Below are 15,528 nucleotides of genomic sequence, written 5' to 3'. Positions count from 1 at the left end.
GAGTATGATCTTTGATTATTCTCTTTTCGACGAAAAAGAATGCAAAGTAGTAAGTAAAATAAAATGACAATTCAAAGGGACTAGGATATAGTAGATATGTGCACTCGTCAAAAGAATCTGTATAGTATAGAATTGAATAATAAATTCTATGACGACTTACTCGTTCCTATACATTCGACGCTTGACACCAAGAAAATTATATATCATTCGACCTAATAGTAAGTTTCATTCTTCAAAAACATATCTTATTTGCATGTTAAACATAATAGATGATATGATTGTTACTTGTTCCTTTCTCTTTGGCACTATAGAATCATATTTTTGAATAAATATAGCTCTTCGATTACTTTATGTTGATTCTATCCAACAGGTGAAATCCTTTATTCCTTTCTTCTTTCTTTGATTATTACAAAATAGTTTGTTTTCTTCGAAACACTATGGAAGTTTTCGAACATCCTTACTATAGACTTAACAAACGTCTCTTGTTACTGATAGGACAATGGCCTTATCAGCATAAATTTGATCAACGTTTTCGTATGTGCTTTGTGACTAGTCTGTTGTTTAGTTTTGGTATTACTCAGGTACGTAACATATATCATTCATAAATATACATTAATTTGTGTTCATACATAAATATGTGTACATTTATGAAATATTTATTTTTCTTATAAATGTAACACCAGATATCATTGTTATACACTAATGGAGATGTTGACACATTGATAGAAATTATACCACCTATAACATCATTGATAACGATCACATCCAAATATTCCATGTTTTATATATGCAGAAATAATGTGAGTTCGTATAGTTACATTCACTTTTTCTTTCTGTTGAAAAAAAAAAAAAAATCAAGATATACACTAATATAATGTGCGATATAATTTTTCTTCTTTCTTTCTTTTTTTTTTTTTTTATTCTCATAGATTAAAAATCTCTTCGAACGTATAATAAAACATTGGAAATTATGGGAGTCCAAAGAGGAAATGGATATAATGCGTAAATATAGCGAGGAAGGAAAATTGTTAACTTTTTTTTATACGTGTGAGATATATGTATATATAATTTTAATTTAACGTTTGTTACTTAAATAATATTACATATATATATATATATTATTTTTTTTATTATATAGCATATATATACTCGTGCATGACGTTGTTCCTTTTAATGCCATTTTTTCCATTTATCATGGATATAATAGTACCATTAAACGAGTCTCGGCCTTTGAGACCTATATTTAAAAGCGAGTATTTTATCGACGAAGATCAACATTTCTTTCCAATCTACTTTCACATGAGTATAGTGATCGTTGTTGGAATAACAGTGTTAATATCGAACGATGTCCTTTTGTTGATATTCAATTCGCACGTTTGCGGTATATTCACAACAGTGGGGTAACAAATATTTGATAAAACGTTCACTTATATCGTACTTAATTTTTCTTTTTTTTTTTTTTTTTATGTTATAATTTCTTTTCTTTTTTTTTTTTTATAATTCTATCTATTACAGATTTCGCCTGGAACATTTGTTAAAGAATCAAACGAATATGATAAATTTATTAGATTATCGTTCTCGTAGGATGTGCTTCAAAAATGTCGTTCGTACCATTGAAATACATAAAAGGGCTTTAGAGTTAGTACATTAACAATTATTACGTAATTAAATGTTTAATTATGATTAAGAATGTTTCTTTTGTATTTTCTTGTTTCTCTCTCTCTCTCTTTTTTTTTTTACTTTTTGTTTTTCAAAAGGTTCGCTGACCTCATTGAATCTTCTTATTCGTTTTTTTTACTTTCCCAAGTTGGCTCGAGTTTGGTGTGTATGAGCCTTTCTTTATATCAAGTAAGTCATAATCGTTTTCTTTTCTCTTTTTATTTTATTTATTTAATTATTTATTTTTTTCTTCTTAAATATCACATCAATCACTCTAATCATTTGCGTCTATATTATAGATAATAATAGTTTTGAAAAAATCGAGTGAAGCGTTCAGATACATAGCCTTTGCGGCTGCTCAAATCGTTCACATTTTTTGTATGTGTTATCCCGGTCAAAAGATAATCGATTATAGTACCGATATACATATTAAAGCGTTAGTAATATAATTGATAATAAATATTTTCTAACTATTAATATATTTCTATATAAATTTTTTTTTTTCTTTTCATAGATATAGCGGTCTGTGGTACAAGGCACCAATCGAAATACACAATTTAATATTATTAGTAATCCGAAGAAGTCTCCAGCCTTGTTATTTAACTGCTGGAAAAGCATTTGTATTGTGCTTCGAAAGCTTTTCAACGGTATGGTAATACAAAATAATAATTGCATTGAAAAATTTGTCTATTTAACAAAGATATCAATTTCTCTTTTAAAGATCGTGCAAACTTCCACCTCGTATTTCATGGTAATATCATCTGTGCATTAGCTTTCAATGATATTTAATTATTTATAGTTATTCAAAGTTATTACTTACGTATAAATTGAGCTTTGTGTTGTGTAAAAAGAGCTACTTGTGTTTGTATCGACTAATCAATCACGTCCTAATATTCTTTACACATTATCAATCACCTTGTTTTAAGATAATAAAAATCTAATCTCTTGTTAAAATCGGATTTAATTTGTATTTACTGAAATAATATATAAAAAAGAAATTACAAACAGAAGTTGGTTTAAGAGTACAATGAATATACGGTACTAAGTATATAATAAGATAAAAGAGTACATTTATCTGTAAGAAAAAGAACGATGAATTAATAAATTCAATCGTGTATAAAGTATACGATAAATGTCTTGAGTTTTTCAAAAAGAAAATTACATACTTTCAAGAAATATTCCATTGGAAATATTATTTCTTCGTACAAGTTGAAGGTAAATTAGTACCTGTCCTTATTTCTTTTTTCTTTCGATCAGACACATATACAGATAATAGATAGAGTGGTTCTCTGCAAGAAGAAGAAGTACTGATTATTTTATGTTAATCCGCCCCAGTAAAAAGGGAGCTTGTCCTTGCTTCGATATCTTTAGAATGATTTACGCTTTCGAAACGTTATGGACACTTTTGAGCACCCTTACTATAAACTCAACAAACGTTTATTAGTACTGATAGGACAATGGCCTTATCAGAATTTGAATGATCGTTTTTTCCGTATGTGCATTGTAAATTTTGCAATTTATAGTTTTCTTTTTACACAGGTATTAATAGATTTAACATATTTCTCTGCTGTGTGTGTGTATGTGTGTGGTGTGTATGCGTGTGCGGGCGCGCGTTCGTATTTAAAAGAGTTTTAACTCAATAATCGTTTTAACTACAAAATTATTGACAGATAGGAGTGATTTATGAGTATAGAAGTGATATCGATATAATACTTGACAGTATACCATCTCTAACTGTTTGTTTACTTGTAACAATTAAATATTATACGTATCAGATTCAAAGAAAAAATGTGAGTTTTTCTTTTTAACTAATTTGATAGTTAAAATGAAAATAATATTGCAGTTTTATTAAAATAATTTTCTTATATCGTTTTTTTTTCTCTTTTTTTTTTTTTTTGTCATTTGCAACGATAAATTGAAAGTATTCCGATTTAGAAGATATTGTTGCAGATACAGAATCTTTTGAAACATACTATTGGCAATTGGCAAATATGGAAAACTCAAGAAGAAATGGATATCATGCACAAATTTGCCAATGAAGGAAGATTCCTTACATTATTCTATATAAGTAAGCATTTGTTGAAATAAGATTGTTTTAGTTTTTTTTTTTTTTTTTTTTTTTTTAGATAAAAATCAATACATTATTTTTATAGTATATATATCCATAAGTGAGATAATGTTTCTCATATTGCCTTTTTACCCACGTCTCATGGATATCATTGAACCATTGAACGAGTCTCGCCCTTTGAAAGCTATTATTACAGCTTATTATTTCGTTGACGAAGAAGAATATTTTTATTCCATTTATTTTCACATGAGTATTGTAATTATAATTGGAATTACTGTAATAATCGCTTCGGATACTCTATTTTTGGTTTTTAATTCACACATATGCGGTTTGTTTTCTGCAATTGGGTAAGGAAGATTCCTTTTTTTTTCTTTTTTTCTTTTTTTTTTTATATATATATATATATATATAAATATAATTTACGATGATAATTAATTCCAGATGAAATTGTAGATACCGTCTGGAACATTTGTTTAAAGATCCGATTGACTCGGGACATTTATTCGATAGCCGTACAAGAAAGATGTGTTTTGATAATGTAGTACATTCTATTAAAAATCATAAAAGGGCATTGGAGTTAGTATAAATATAATAATAATATAAATTCATATAAAATTATATACATATATATAGTACCTTAAACATGAATGAGTTCGATGATTATTTATCTTATTCGAATCTTTTTTGAAAAGGTTTGCTGATCTTATTGAAACTTCTTACTCGGTATCTCTTATGATGCAAGCTTTTATGGGAATGATAGGTGTGAGTGTTTCTTTGTTCCAAGTAAGTTTTTGCTTCTTTATTTCCAGATTAAAAAGAATATTTTTTCATTCTTTATATTTATTGTTATAGGTATTAATGTTATTGGATAACAAAACAGAAGCATTTAGATTCGTCATTTCTGGAACTGGTCAATTTGTCCATCTTTTGTGTATATGTTATCCAGGTCAAAGAATAATAGATTATAGCACTGAAATACGTTTTAATGCGTAAGAGTGATATAATATAAAAAAAAATTATTATTAATTAAACTTTATAATAAATGTCTATCGTTTTATAGATACAATGGATTATGGTACGAAGCACCAATTGAAATACATAGATTAATGTTATTAATAATACGAAGAAGTATCGAACCATGTTATTTGACTGGGGGGAAAATATTCGTATTTTGTTTAGAAACTTATGCGAAGGTACATGAATTTAAAAAATCCAACATTTCTACATTACGTTCATTTAACAAACAATAATTTTTCTTTCTTAAGATCGTCCAAACTTCCGGCTCTTACTTCATGGTAATTTTATCGACTCATTAGCTATGAATAATATTAATTATCTGTAGTTATTCAATACACTGTATTTACTTTGGACAAAAATAAAATTTTCGTCTTACCTGTTAGGATTGATCAATCATTCTTAATAATCCTTATGTGTTGATAAATTCTTCATAATAAGACCATGAAGATTAGATTGATATTATTGTTATATCTGTATTAACTGGAAATAAATGTATGAAAAAGAAATTAAGACCATTTGTTGCTATAAGAGACTAAATGCATACAGAGTACTATATATATAATAAAGTAACAAAGTGTATTAAGTCATAAGAAGAAAAATCGATGAATTAATAATTTCAATTTTGTACAGAGGATGTTACAAAACGTCTAAAGTTTTTCAGAAAGAAAATTACATACTTTCAAGGAATATTCAATTGGAAATATTATTTCTTCGTACAAGTTTCTTAAAACTTTTCTATAATGAAAATAAATTTCATGTCTTCTTTATATTTAACGTTGTAGATATTAATGTCACTTGACAAACCACCAGAAGCACTTACATTTTTGATTTTTGCATGTGCTCAATTTCTTCATCTTCTATGTATATGTTATCCTGGACAAAGAATGATAGATTACAGTACTGATATACGTACTAAAGCGTAAGCGTGATATAATAAAACAAAAGTTACTGTTAATTAATTTTTATCTTAAAAATTTATCATTTTTATAGTTATAATGGTCTATGGTACAAAGCGCCAATTGAAATTCATAGATTAGTGTTATTAATAATACAACGAAGTATAGAACCTTGTTATTTGACTGCTGGAAAAACATTTATATTTTGTTTAGAAACTTTTTCAAAGGTAAACAAATTTTGAAGATCGACTTGCTATATTTTACATTCATTTATTATATAATAATTTTCCTTCTTTAAGATTTTGCAAACTTCTGATTCGTACTTCATGGTAATTGTATCGACGCATTAGTTGTCAATCATATTAATTAATTGTAGTTATTAAGTAGAATATTTTTATTTAGATAATAATAAAACTTTGAATCGTTTACTTGTTGATAATGATTAATCAATTTCAATAATCCTTAGACGTTGACAATTCTTTATTCAAAATTGATGAAGATCTTCTATCTTAAAAATTAGTTTAAATTTGTATTAATTTGAATGATATGAATAAATGATAAATTAAAAACTTATGTTAGTATAAAAGTACAACGTTACTGAGTATACATAAAAACAAGTGAATAAATTTATCCGTAAAAAGAAAATCAATTAAATAATAAATTTAACTTTGTCTAAGGAAGACAATGAAGGTATGAAGATTTTCTGTAGATAAAGAAAATTACATACTTTCAATTTCCTTTTCCATCAGGAAATATTTTTTCTTCTTGTCACCTGACAGCAAATTAATACCTGTCAATATTTCGTTTCTCGTTCAACGTGATAAAATATGCAAATAACACGAAGGGTATCCTCTATAAGAAAAAAGCTATGATTATTTTATGCTGATCCGCCCAGTGAAAGGGGTATCTTACATTTACATCGATAACTTTAGAATGCTTTACGCTTTCGTAACGTTATGGATAGTTTCGAGCATCATTACTATAAATTCAATAAACGTTTATTAGTGCTGGTAGGACAATGGCCTTATCAGAATTCGATCGATCGTTGTTTCCGTAGATGTATTGTTAATTTTATATTTATCATTTTTGTTATAACACAGGTATTTACAGATATATGATTGTGTATGTGTATGTGTGTACATTTAACGAAATTTCAATTAAATTATTTTGATAACTATAAGATTATCGATTAGGTAGCATTGATTTATACCTGTAATGGAAACATCGATGTGATACTCGAAACTATACCAAATATATGTGGTTTTATCATTATACTTATTAAATATTACACCTATCAGATTCAGAGAAATGAAGTAAGTTTTCTTCTAATTAATTTAATAGCCAAAAGTAATATAATAATAACTAATAATATTGTACCGTTTCTTTGATGGATATTTTACTCTTTTATAATAGTTTTTTTTTCTTTTTCTTTTTTTCTTCTTTTTTTTTCTTTTTTTTTTCTTTTTTTTTCTTTTTTTTTTTTTTTTTTTTTTTTTTTAATAATTGTATCAATAAATGTAAAGTATACTCTTAATGTAGAAATTATCTTTGCAGATGCAGTATCTTTTGAAACATATTACTAAAAATTGGAAAATATGGGAAACACAAGAGGAAATGAATATCATGCACGAATTTGCCGACGAAGGGAAATATTTTACATTTTTTTATACATGTGAATATATAAAAACATTTAATATAAAATAATTTTTTTCTGCTAGATGAAAATTGATACCTTTTTTTTTTTATAGCATATATGTACACATGTATGATAATGTTCCTTGTTATGCCACTTTTCCCACGTCTGATGGATGTCATTCTACCTTTGAACGAGTCTCGCCCATTAAGAAGTATAATTACAGCCTATTATTTCATCGACGATAATGAATATTTCTATGAGATTTATTGTCACATGTGTATAGAAATTACGATTGCAATTACTATACTCATTGCTACGGATAGTTTATTTTTGGTTTTTAATTCACATATATGCGGTTTATTTGCCATAGTAGGGTAAAGACGATCTCTTCTTTCCTATAAAAATTTTCCTGCTATATTTTATGGCAATATTAATTTCATATAAAATTGTAGATTTCGTCTGGAACACTTGTTGCACGATCAGATCGATTCTAAAATTTTAATGGATAATCAAAAACGAAAAATGATTTTTGATAACGTAGTACGTTCTATTAAAAATCATAAAAGAGCATTGGAGTTAGTATGAGACTACTTTAAATATAAATTAATATTAAAAATTATAGATAATGGTATTACGCATGTAATGAGTTCGTCGCTCTACTAATTAATTCATATATTTTTCTAAAAGATTTGCTGAACTCATTGAATCTTGTTATTCGGTATCTTTTCTTATGCAATCTTCCATAGGACTGATATGTTTGAGCGTTTCTATGTTCCAAGTAAGTTTCTATTTTTTTTTATTTCTATATTTAAAATATACCTTTTTCCTTTTTCATATTTATTATTATAGATATTAATGTTGCTGGATAAAATATCAGAAGCATTTAAATTTTTTTCTTATTCTTGTGCTCAGTTTGTTCATCTTTTATGTATATGTTATCCAGGTCAAAGAATGATAGATTACAGTACTGATATACGTACTAAAGCGTAAGCGTGATATAATAAAACAAAAGTTACTGTTAATTAATTTTTATCTTAAAAATTTATCATTTTTATAGATATAATGGTCTATGGTACAAAGCGCCAATTGAAATTCATAGATTAGTGTTATTAATAATACGACGAAGTATAGAACCTTGTTATTTGACTGCTGGAAAAACATTTATATTTTGTTTAGAAACTTTTTCAAAGGTAAACAAATTTTGAAGATTGACTTGCTATATTTTACATTCATTTATTATATAATAATATTTCTTTTTTTAAGATTTTGCAGACTTCTGGTTCGTATCTCATGGTAATTTTATCAACGCATTAGTTATGAATAATATTAATTATCTGTAGTTATTCAACATAATTTTTTGACTTATATAAAAATAGAAAATTTTTATCGTATTATCCATTGATATTGATTGATTATTTGTCATAATTCTTCGATTTGCAATAATCTTTTAATGTTATTTTTGAGCAGATGTCAAAAGAATCAACAAAAGAAATTATAATGCACAACGTTTGCAATATTTTGTCTGTTCTTATTTTCTTTTTCTTTTTTTTTTACATATATATCCATATGTAGGCGGGAAGAAAATTATGGTCTTTCGGAGTCCTACACTTTTATCATGACGAGTATAGTATGTGCAATGAGTATGAATCAACCAGTAGTATACATCACTTTATTTTCCTGACACTTATTCGAACTCACGTGCATAAAAGCTGAAAAGAAAAAGACCATTTATTAAATTTTCATTAGCACAAAATAATTCTGATTTCTTTTATCATGACAAAAAGTATTACTTTTTATCGAGTAAGTAACATTAATATATTCAATATTTTCTTTAAAAATGATGTTTCATATATTTGAATAATTTTTCCTGACAATACAATTATTAATTGTTGATAGATGACAATCAATGGATGTCTTCAAATATGTCGCCTTTCTAATAGTCCAATTGATTTCACACATATTTTTTCTAAACAAAAGTTATTCTAAACAAAAAATAATAGACGACAGTAACGATGTTTATTTGAAAACGTAAATATTGAATTTGAAAAAAAAACATTTCTTTTAAATTTATCAAAATGTTTGATTTGATATTTCTTTTTCTTCTTCCTTTTTTTTTCTTTTTTTTTTTTTTTTTGACACAACACAAAGCTCCGACAAAGTTAAGAAAGTTAAATAAACTTTTGTCTCATACTTTACGATACTTTTATCATTGCATTAATCATCAGACAATCTTATTAATAAATTATAAATAATTAAGGACAATCTTAATCGTTCTATAGTTTCGAATTCTTTTAGAATTGTAACAAAATAAATTTGAATTAGAATCATATATACGTATATATATATACATATATATATTTTTTTCCTTTCTTTGTATTGGTAATTTCAAATGAAATAATAGACAATTCATTTTCTCTTTCCAAAATCTTCTTATTAATCTATCCAATCATTAATCGATAATTTAACGAGAGAAAAGAAAAACTTATCAAATCGTAATAAGAATAATTTTCTTATCTTTGAAATAAAATATATTGTCTTATAAAAAGAATCGATATTTTCTGTACTAACAGTGACTATTGAACTAACGTGTATTGAAATTAAAATGAAAATGCAAGGGATCAAGTAAACAACAAGATATAGCTAGAATTCTTACCTTAAAAGATAAAATTATATATTTTCAATTGTAATCTCTCTTTTAACAAAGACATATTTCCTTTTCGCGGAGGATCACTAACATATAATTAAAACAGTATCTTTTAATACACGTACGATGATACTTGGGGTAAAAGAGAATGAAAATGATAAAAAAAAAAGTTCAATCATATTATTAATTATCGTATATGTCTGAATGATAATAACAGGTTCTATATAAATTCTCTTGACGTAACATCTAAGAAGTGTGACTAGTCGTGTGACTAGTCGTGGGTGAATGACGAACGGTTCTGAATATTTTATATGAAACTAACTCCCCCTCCTCTCCTCCCCATATAGTAGGAGTAACTTCCATTATGCTCTTTAGAAGAAGGATTAGTTTAGAATTTATCGTGTCTTTGACATGATAATATGAATATCTTCGAGGGTGGCTTTTATAAGTGTAACTATCTTCTCTTATATTTTCTTGGATTGTGGCCTTATCAAAAGTCTCGTTCATGGCGCGTTTATCTCATTAATATAATGCTACTATCATTTAATTTACCCCAGGTGATTGATTCCCCTTTTTCTCTCATATCATACACTCATATATATATATATAGACCATATTATTATATCAATTAAAAGATTCACATTTTACTTCATATGTTTAATTATAGTTTCTAAAATTATACACTTCTAAGGAAGATATTGATGTTATATTAAAAGTTATTCCAGTTTGGGGTACATCAATGAACGCAATTATCAAGTATTATACTATTCATTTAAGCCCGTACAATGTAAGTGTGCTATCATTTCAATGCGATTAAGATTAAGAGAAACTGTGATTCTTTTAGTTTCTTTTCTTTCTTTTCTCTTTTTTTCCTTTTTTTTTTCTACCCAGATGAAAACATTATTAAATGATATTATCATTGATTGGAAGATTTGGAATGCTGAAAAAGAGATTGAAATTATGACGAAGTACGCTAAGGAAGGACGATTATATAGTTTAATATACGCCGGTAAGAACTGATTCATTCATAGATCATATACGATCAATTTAATAAAATATTATCTTCTTTTTTTTCTTTTTTCTTTTCTTTTTTATTTTTTTCTCTAGGATATGCATATTTTACCTCGTTAGTATTCTTAGGTGTTATCTTCGTGCCACGTATGATGGATATAATTCAACCCCTTAACGAATCTCGTCCTTTAAAATTACCAATTATATGCGAATATTTCCTAGATCAGGATAAATATTTTTATCCAATTTATTTCCATGTGTTTATATCCCTATTAATATCTGTGACAGTTTTAATAGCTGCCGATATCCAACTTATGATATTTACTTATCACGTTTGCAGTACATTTGCGGTTATAGGGTAAGATAAATAATCCTCGTTGAATTATCTATATTAGAATTAAATAATATTTCAAGATAAATTTTATAAATCATAGATATCGTCTGGAAGATTTTTTAAAGGACGCATATGTAATAAAGAATTGGACTAATGATCAGCATAAAAAATATAGAGAAAATCTCGTCTTTTCCATTAATGGTCACAAAAGGGCTATAGAGTTAGTATGAAAACAGAGATAGCATGTGTCTATTAAATCCACATGTTTAAAATGGTTTTTTCTACTGAAGGTTCGCCAATTATATCGAATCTTCGTTTTCATATTCTTTACTCGTACAAAGCGGTATCAATATAATTTGCATGTCCATTTCTTTGTATCGGGTAAGCAATTTTTATATATATATATATTATAATCAGTTTAAATGATTAACAATTGTATATCAATTTGATGGGCATTATAGATTAATAAAGAAATGGGGGAACGATTCGATGAAGTTTTACGATATGTTCTTTTTGTAATTGGTCAACTATTCCACATGTTTTATACTTCTTATGCCGGACAAATGATAATAGATCATAGTACTAATATAGGTGGAAAAGCGTAAGTTTGATTAAAAGAAAAATGAAAAAAAAAAAAGAAAGAAAGAGAATTCAAGATATTGAATTTTGCAACAATAATAATATCAATACTGAATTGAAATATAATTATCATAAATTATACTCTATCATGATTCAATGATATTTATTAATTTTTAGTTATAATTCAATGTGGTACGAAGCACCAAAAGAAATAAATAAATTATTATTATTAATAATGAAAAGAAGTGTCGAACAATCGAATTTGACTGCTGGAAAGATCTTTATCTTTTGTATAGAAAGTTTTGCAACGGTAAGCACAAATTCCATTAATTAAATTATAACCAATTTAAACTTAAATATATATTATATATATATATATACATATATACACATACATGCATATATACAAACCTTGTAATATATTATTTTTTCTTCTTTAAGATCTTACGCACGTCGACTTCATACTTCATGGTACTTTTATCGGTACATTAATCGAGAACGATCATTAAAAAAATTGTACTTTTATATAATAGAATGCAATACTTTTGTTTATCTGTAAAAAAAAAAAAAGAATGAAAAACATGTTTTATTTTTTAACGAAACACACTCACTCTTAAAAATATTTATAATTTTTTTTCTTTTTTTTTTTTTAAATCTATATTAACAACAAAATAATAATACGTAACGATTGAAGTGAAACTTTACATATCTCTAACGACTTCGTCAAAGGTAAACGAGAAACTAATGTGAAACGAAGTAACAAGATGTTAGATAGATAAATACAAGTCAAAGTAACAAGTTAAATCATTAATTGATTCTAGTATCATTGATTGATTGCTCGTTAGAAAGACATTTCCTTTTGAAAAAATATCAAATGTCACGTTGTAAAGGAGATAATTAAAACTTGCCCTTCTTCGTTAACGTCCAAAGAAAATAATGAACTTACAATGATGTATGTTATTAATCTGTCCACCTTCAATGATACATAATAACCGTTCCTCGGTACGTACCAGCTTGATATCCTTTGCTCAGTAGTTTGTGAATATTTTATAAAGTAACGCCCAGCTAAGAGGGAGAGAGATAGAAAAAAGAGAAAAAGAGAGAGAGAGAGAAAGAGCTTTCTTTAGCTTCTTACAGAAACTATTCTTCAGTATGTTAACTTCATCACTACAACATGGATATATTTCAACGTGATTTTTACAAGCTCAATAATCGATTATTATCCTTCGTAGGTTTATGGCCTTATCAGGATAAAAAATCTCGTTTATTTCGTTTATACTTTTTGAACATTGCATTGCTGTCTTTCAACATGACACAGGTGATCACTGATCATCGGCATTAATAGCGAGGATATAAAAATAAAAATAAAATAAAAAAAAAAAATAAAAAAAGAAATAAAAAAATAAAAAAAAAATAAAAAAATAAAAAAAAAATAAAAATAAAAAAAAAATGATAAAACAGATTTAAAATATAATCATACATTTTACACAGATATTTCAATTGTACACTTCTAAAGGAGATTTTAATATGATTATTGAAATTGTCCCGACGATAGCAACTATGATAAACATGACGATCAAATATTATACTTATTACATCGGTATGTTCAATGTAAGTTTATATAATAATTGTAAAATAATATTTCAAATGAATTTGATATTCTCGCATGATGTTCGCAGATAAAAAAACTTTTGGATAAAATGATCATCGATTGGAAGATCTGGAATACGAAGGAAGAAATAGAAATAATTAAAAGATATGCTAAGGAAGGTCGTCTTTATACTTTAGCATATACCAGTAAGATATCATATTTTCTATTTAATAATAGTTATATATATATATATATATATATATATATTATATATATGTATCCTTGTTTTAAACGATCTATTATATTGTTTTTTTTTTTTTTAGTATATATATACGTTAGTACGATATTATATTTATCGATATCGTTTTTACCTCTTCTTCTGGACGTAATTCTACCTTTAAACGTATCACGGCCTTTGCAACCGATCGTTTTAGGCGAATATTTTATCGATCAATCTGAACACTTTTATTTTATTTTCTGTCACATGGCTTTAACAATTTTACTTGCCATGACGATTGTAATAGCAACCGATACACAATTCTTCGTTTTCACTTCTCACGCCTGCGGAGTATTTTCAGTCGTAGGGTACAAAAATATTGATTATTCTTTTTCCTTTTTTTCCTTCTTCTTCTTCTTTTTTTTTCTTTTATAATAATCAAAATCTATCGCAAATAATTGATACAAAATGAATTGACTTTTAGATTTCGTTTCGAACGATTAATGAAAAACAATGAAATTACTTTTATGATTAATGAAAAGAATAAATACTTTAATTACCGTGAATCATTAAATTACGTTGCATGTTCCATCGAAGGCCACAGCAGAGCTATAGAGTTAGTATGATATATCGAAATAATCAAATTACGAATAAATTGCGCAAATGATTTTTGATTGAATATTTTCAATGAAGGTTTGTGAATCTCATCGAATCATCTTTCTCAACCCCTTTACTTATACAATGCGGAGTAAACGTCGCATGCTTGAGCGTTTCCTTATATCGTGTAAGGATTTGTATCATTGTTCATCTTAAAATTAATAAATACATAGATTTAATATTAATTACGTTGTATTTACAGATGACAATGTTGTTGGACATGTCCACGGAAACATTCAAATACATTGCCTTTTTAGCCGCACAATTATTTCATATATTTTGTATATGTTATTCCGGACAAAGGATAATCGATTATAGCAGTGAAATCTTTTTAAAAACGTACGTAAAAAAATTTCAATTACGATAAAATAATTTGCAAAAAATATTTCAAATATATTATTTTATATCTTTTAAAGATACAACGGTCTTTGGTACGAGGCACCATTAGAAATAAGAAAATTATTACTTTTGGTTATAAAACGAAGTATCAAACCATCTAAATTGACCGGTGGAAATATATTTGTCTTTTGTCTGAAAGGTTTTTCAACGGTAAATTAATAACATATAGAATATATGCGTATGCACGATTATATTAATATATTTTTAATAATTAATATTATCTAATATTTTGTTTTTTTTTTTTTTTGTTTTTTAAAGATCGTTCATACATCTACCTCATACTTCATGTTTTTGTCCTCGATGAATTAATTAATAAATCCTATTTGAAGTAATCAAGATCTTGAATGATCATTTTCTTTCTCACACATCGTTCATTCATGAATGAAACGAAAGACATTTATGTAAATATCTGAAGAAGAACAACTGCAATGTTCGAAGAAAACAAACTTGTAATTGTCTTTATAAATTTTCTTTCTCTTTTTCTCTCTCTTTCTCTCTCTCTCTCTCTCTCTCTCTCTCTCTCTCTCTCTCTCTCTCTTTCTCTCTTTTTCTTTCTATTTCACCTCCGAGTAAGAAGTATTTTTCAAAGTACTGTAAAGACACTATATACTCTTATAATTACGTATATATCACAATACGTTTCAAGTAGAAAGCAATAATAAAATATTAATACGTATTATAGATTTATTATTAAAGCTTCTATCAAAGAGACTTCTTACTTCATGACAATCTAAGGGTTCAAACTTAGAATTAAAAAACGCATGTAGATATATTCTATCTACTTATCGTATCAGATTGATACGACATGATAGAATTTTAT

At 26.5% G+C, this 15,528-nt stretch overlaps 1 protein-coding gene across 1 annotated transcript; it reads left to right on the top strand.

Annotated features, from left to right (window-relative positions):
• Positions 1-437: 437 nt before the first annotated feature.
• LOC124431568 lies at positions 438-7,362 on the top strand. Its single transcript, XM_046979638.1, has 12 exons — positions 438-581; positions 684-800; positions 930-1,047; positions 1,139-1,400; positions 1,516-1,638; positions 1,758-1,848; positions 5,527-5,663; positions 5,735-5,867; positions 6,573-6,740; positions 6,834-6,953; positions 7,195-7,265; positions 7,359-7,362. Exons 1-12 carry the CDS (start codon positions 438-440, stop codon positions 7,360-7,362), a joined length of 1,488 nt encoding a protein of 495 aa, XP_046835594.1.
• The last annotated feature ends 8,166 nt before the right edge of the window (positions 7,363-15,528 follow it).

This window comes from Vespa crabro, chromosome 21 (assembly GCF_910589235.1).
Source record: "Vespa crabro chromosome 21, iyVesCrab1.2, whole genome shotgun sequence".
Lineage (NCBI taxonomy): Eukaryota > Metazoa > Arthropoda > Insecta > Hymenoptera > Vespidae > Vespa > Vespa crabro.
Note: the sequence above shows the minus strand (reverse complement) of the source record. Positions and strands in the feature narration are given on the sequence as shown.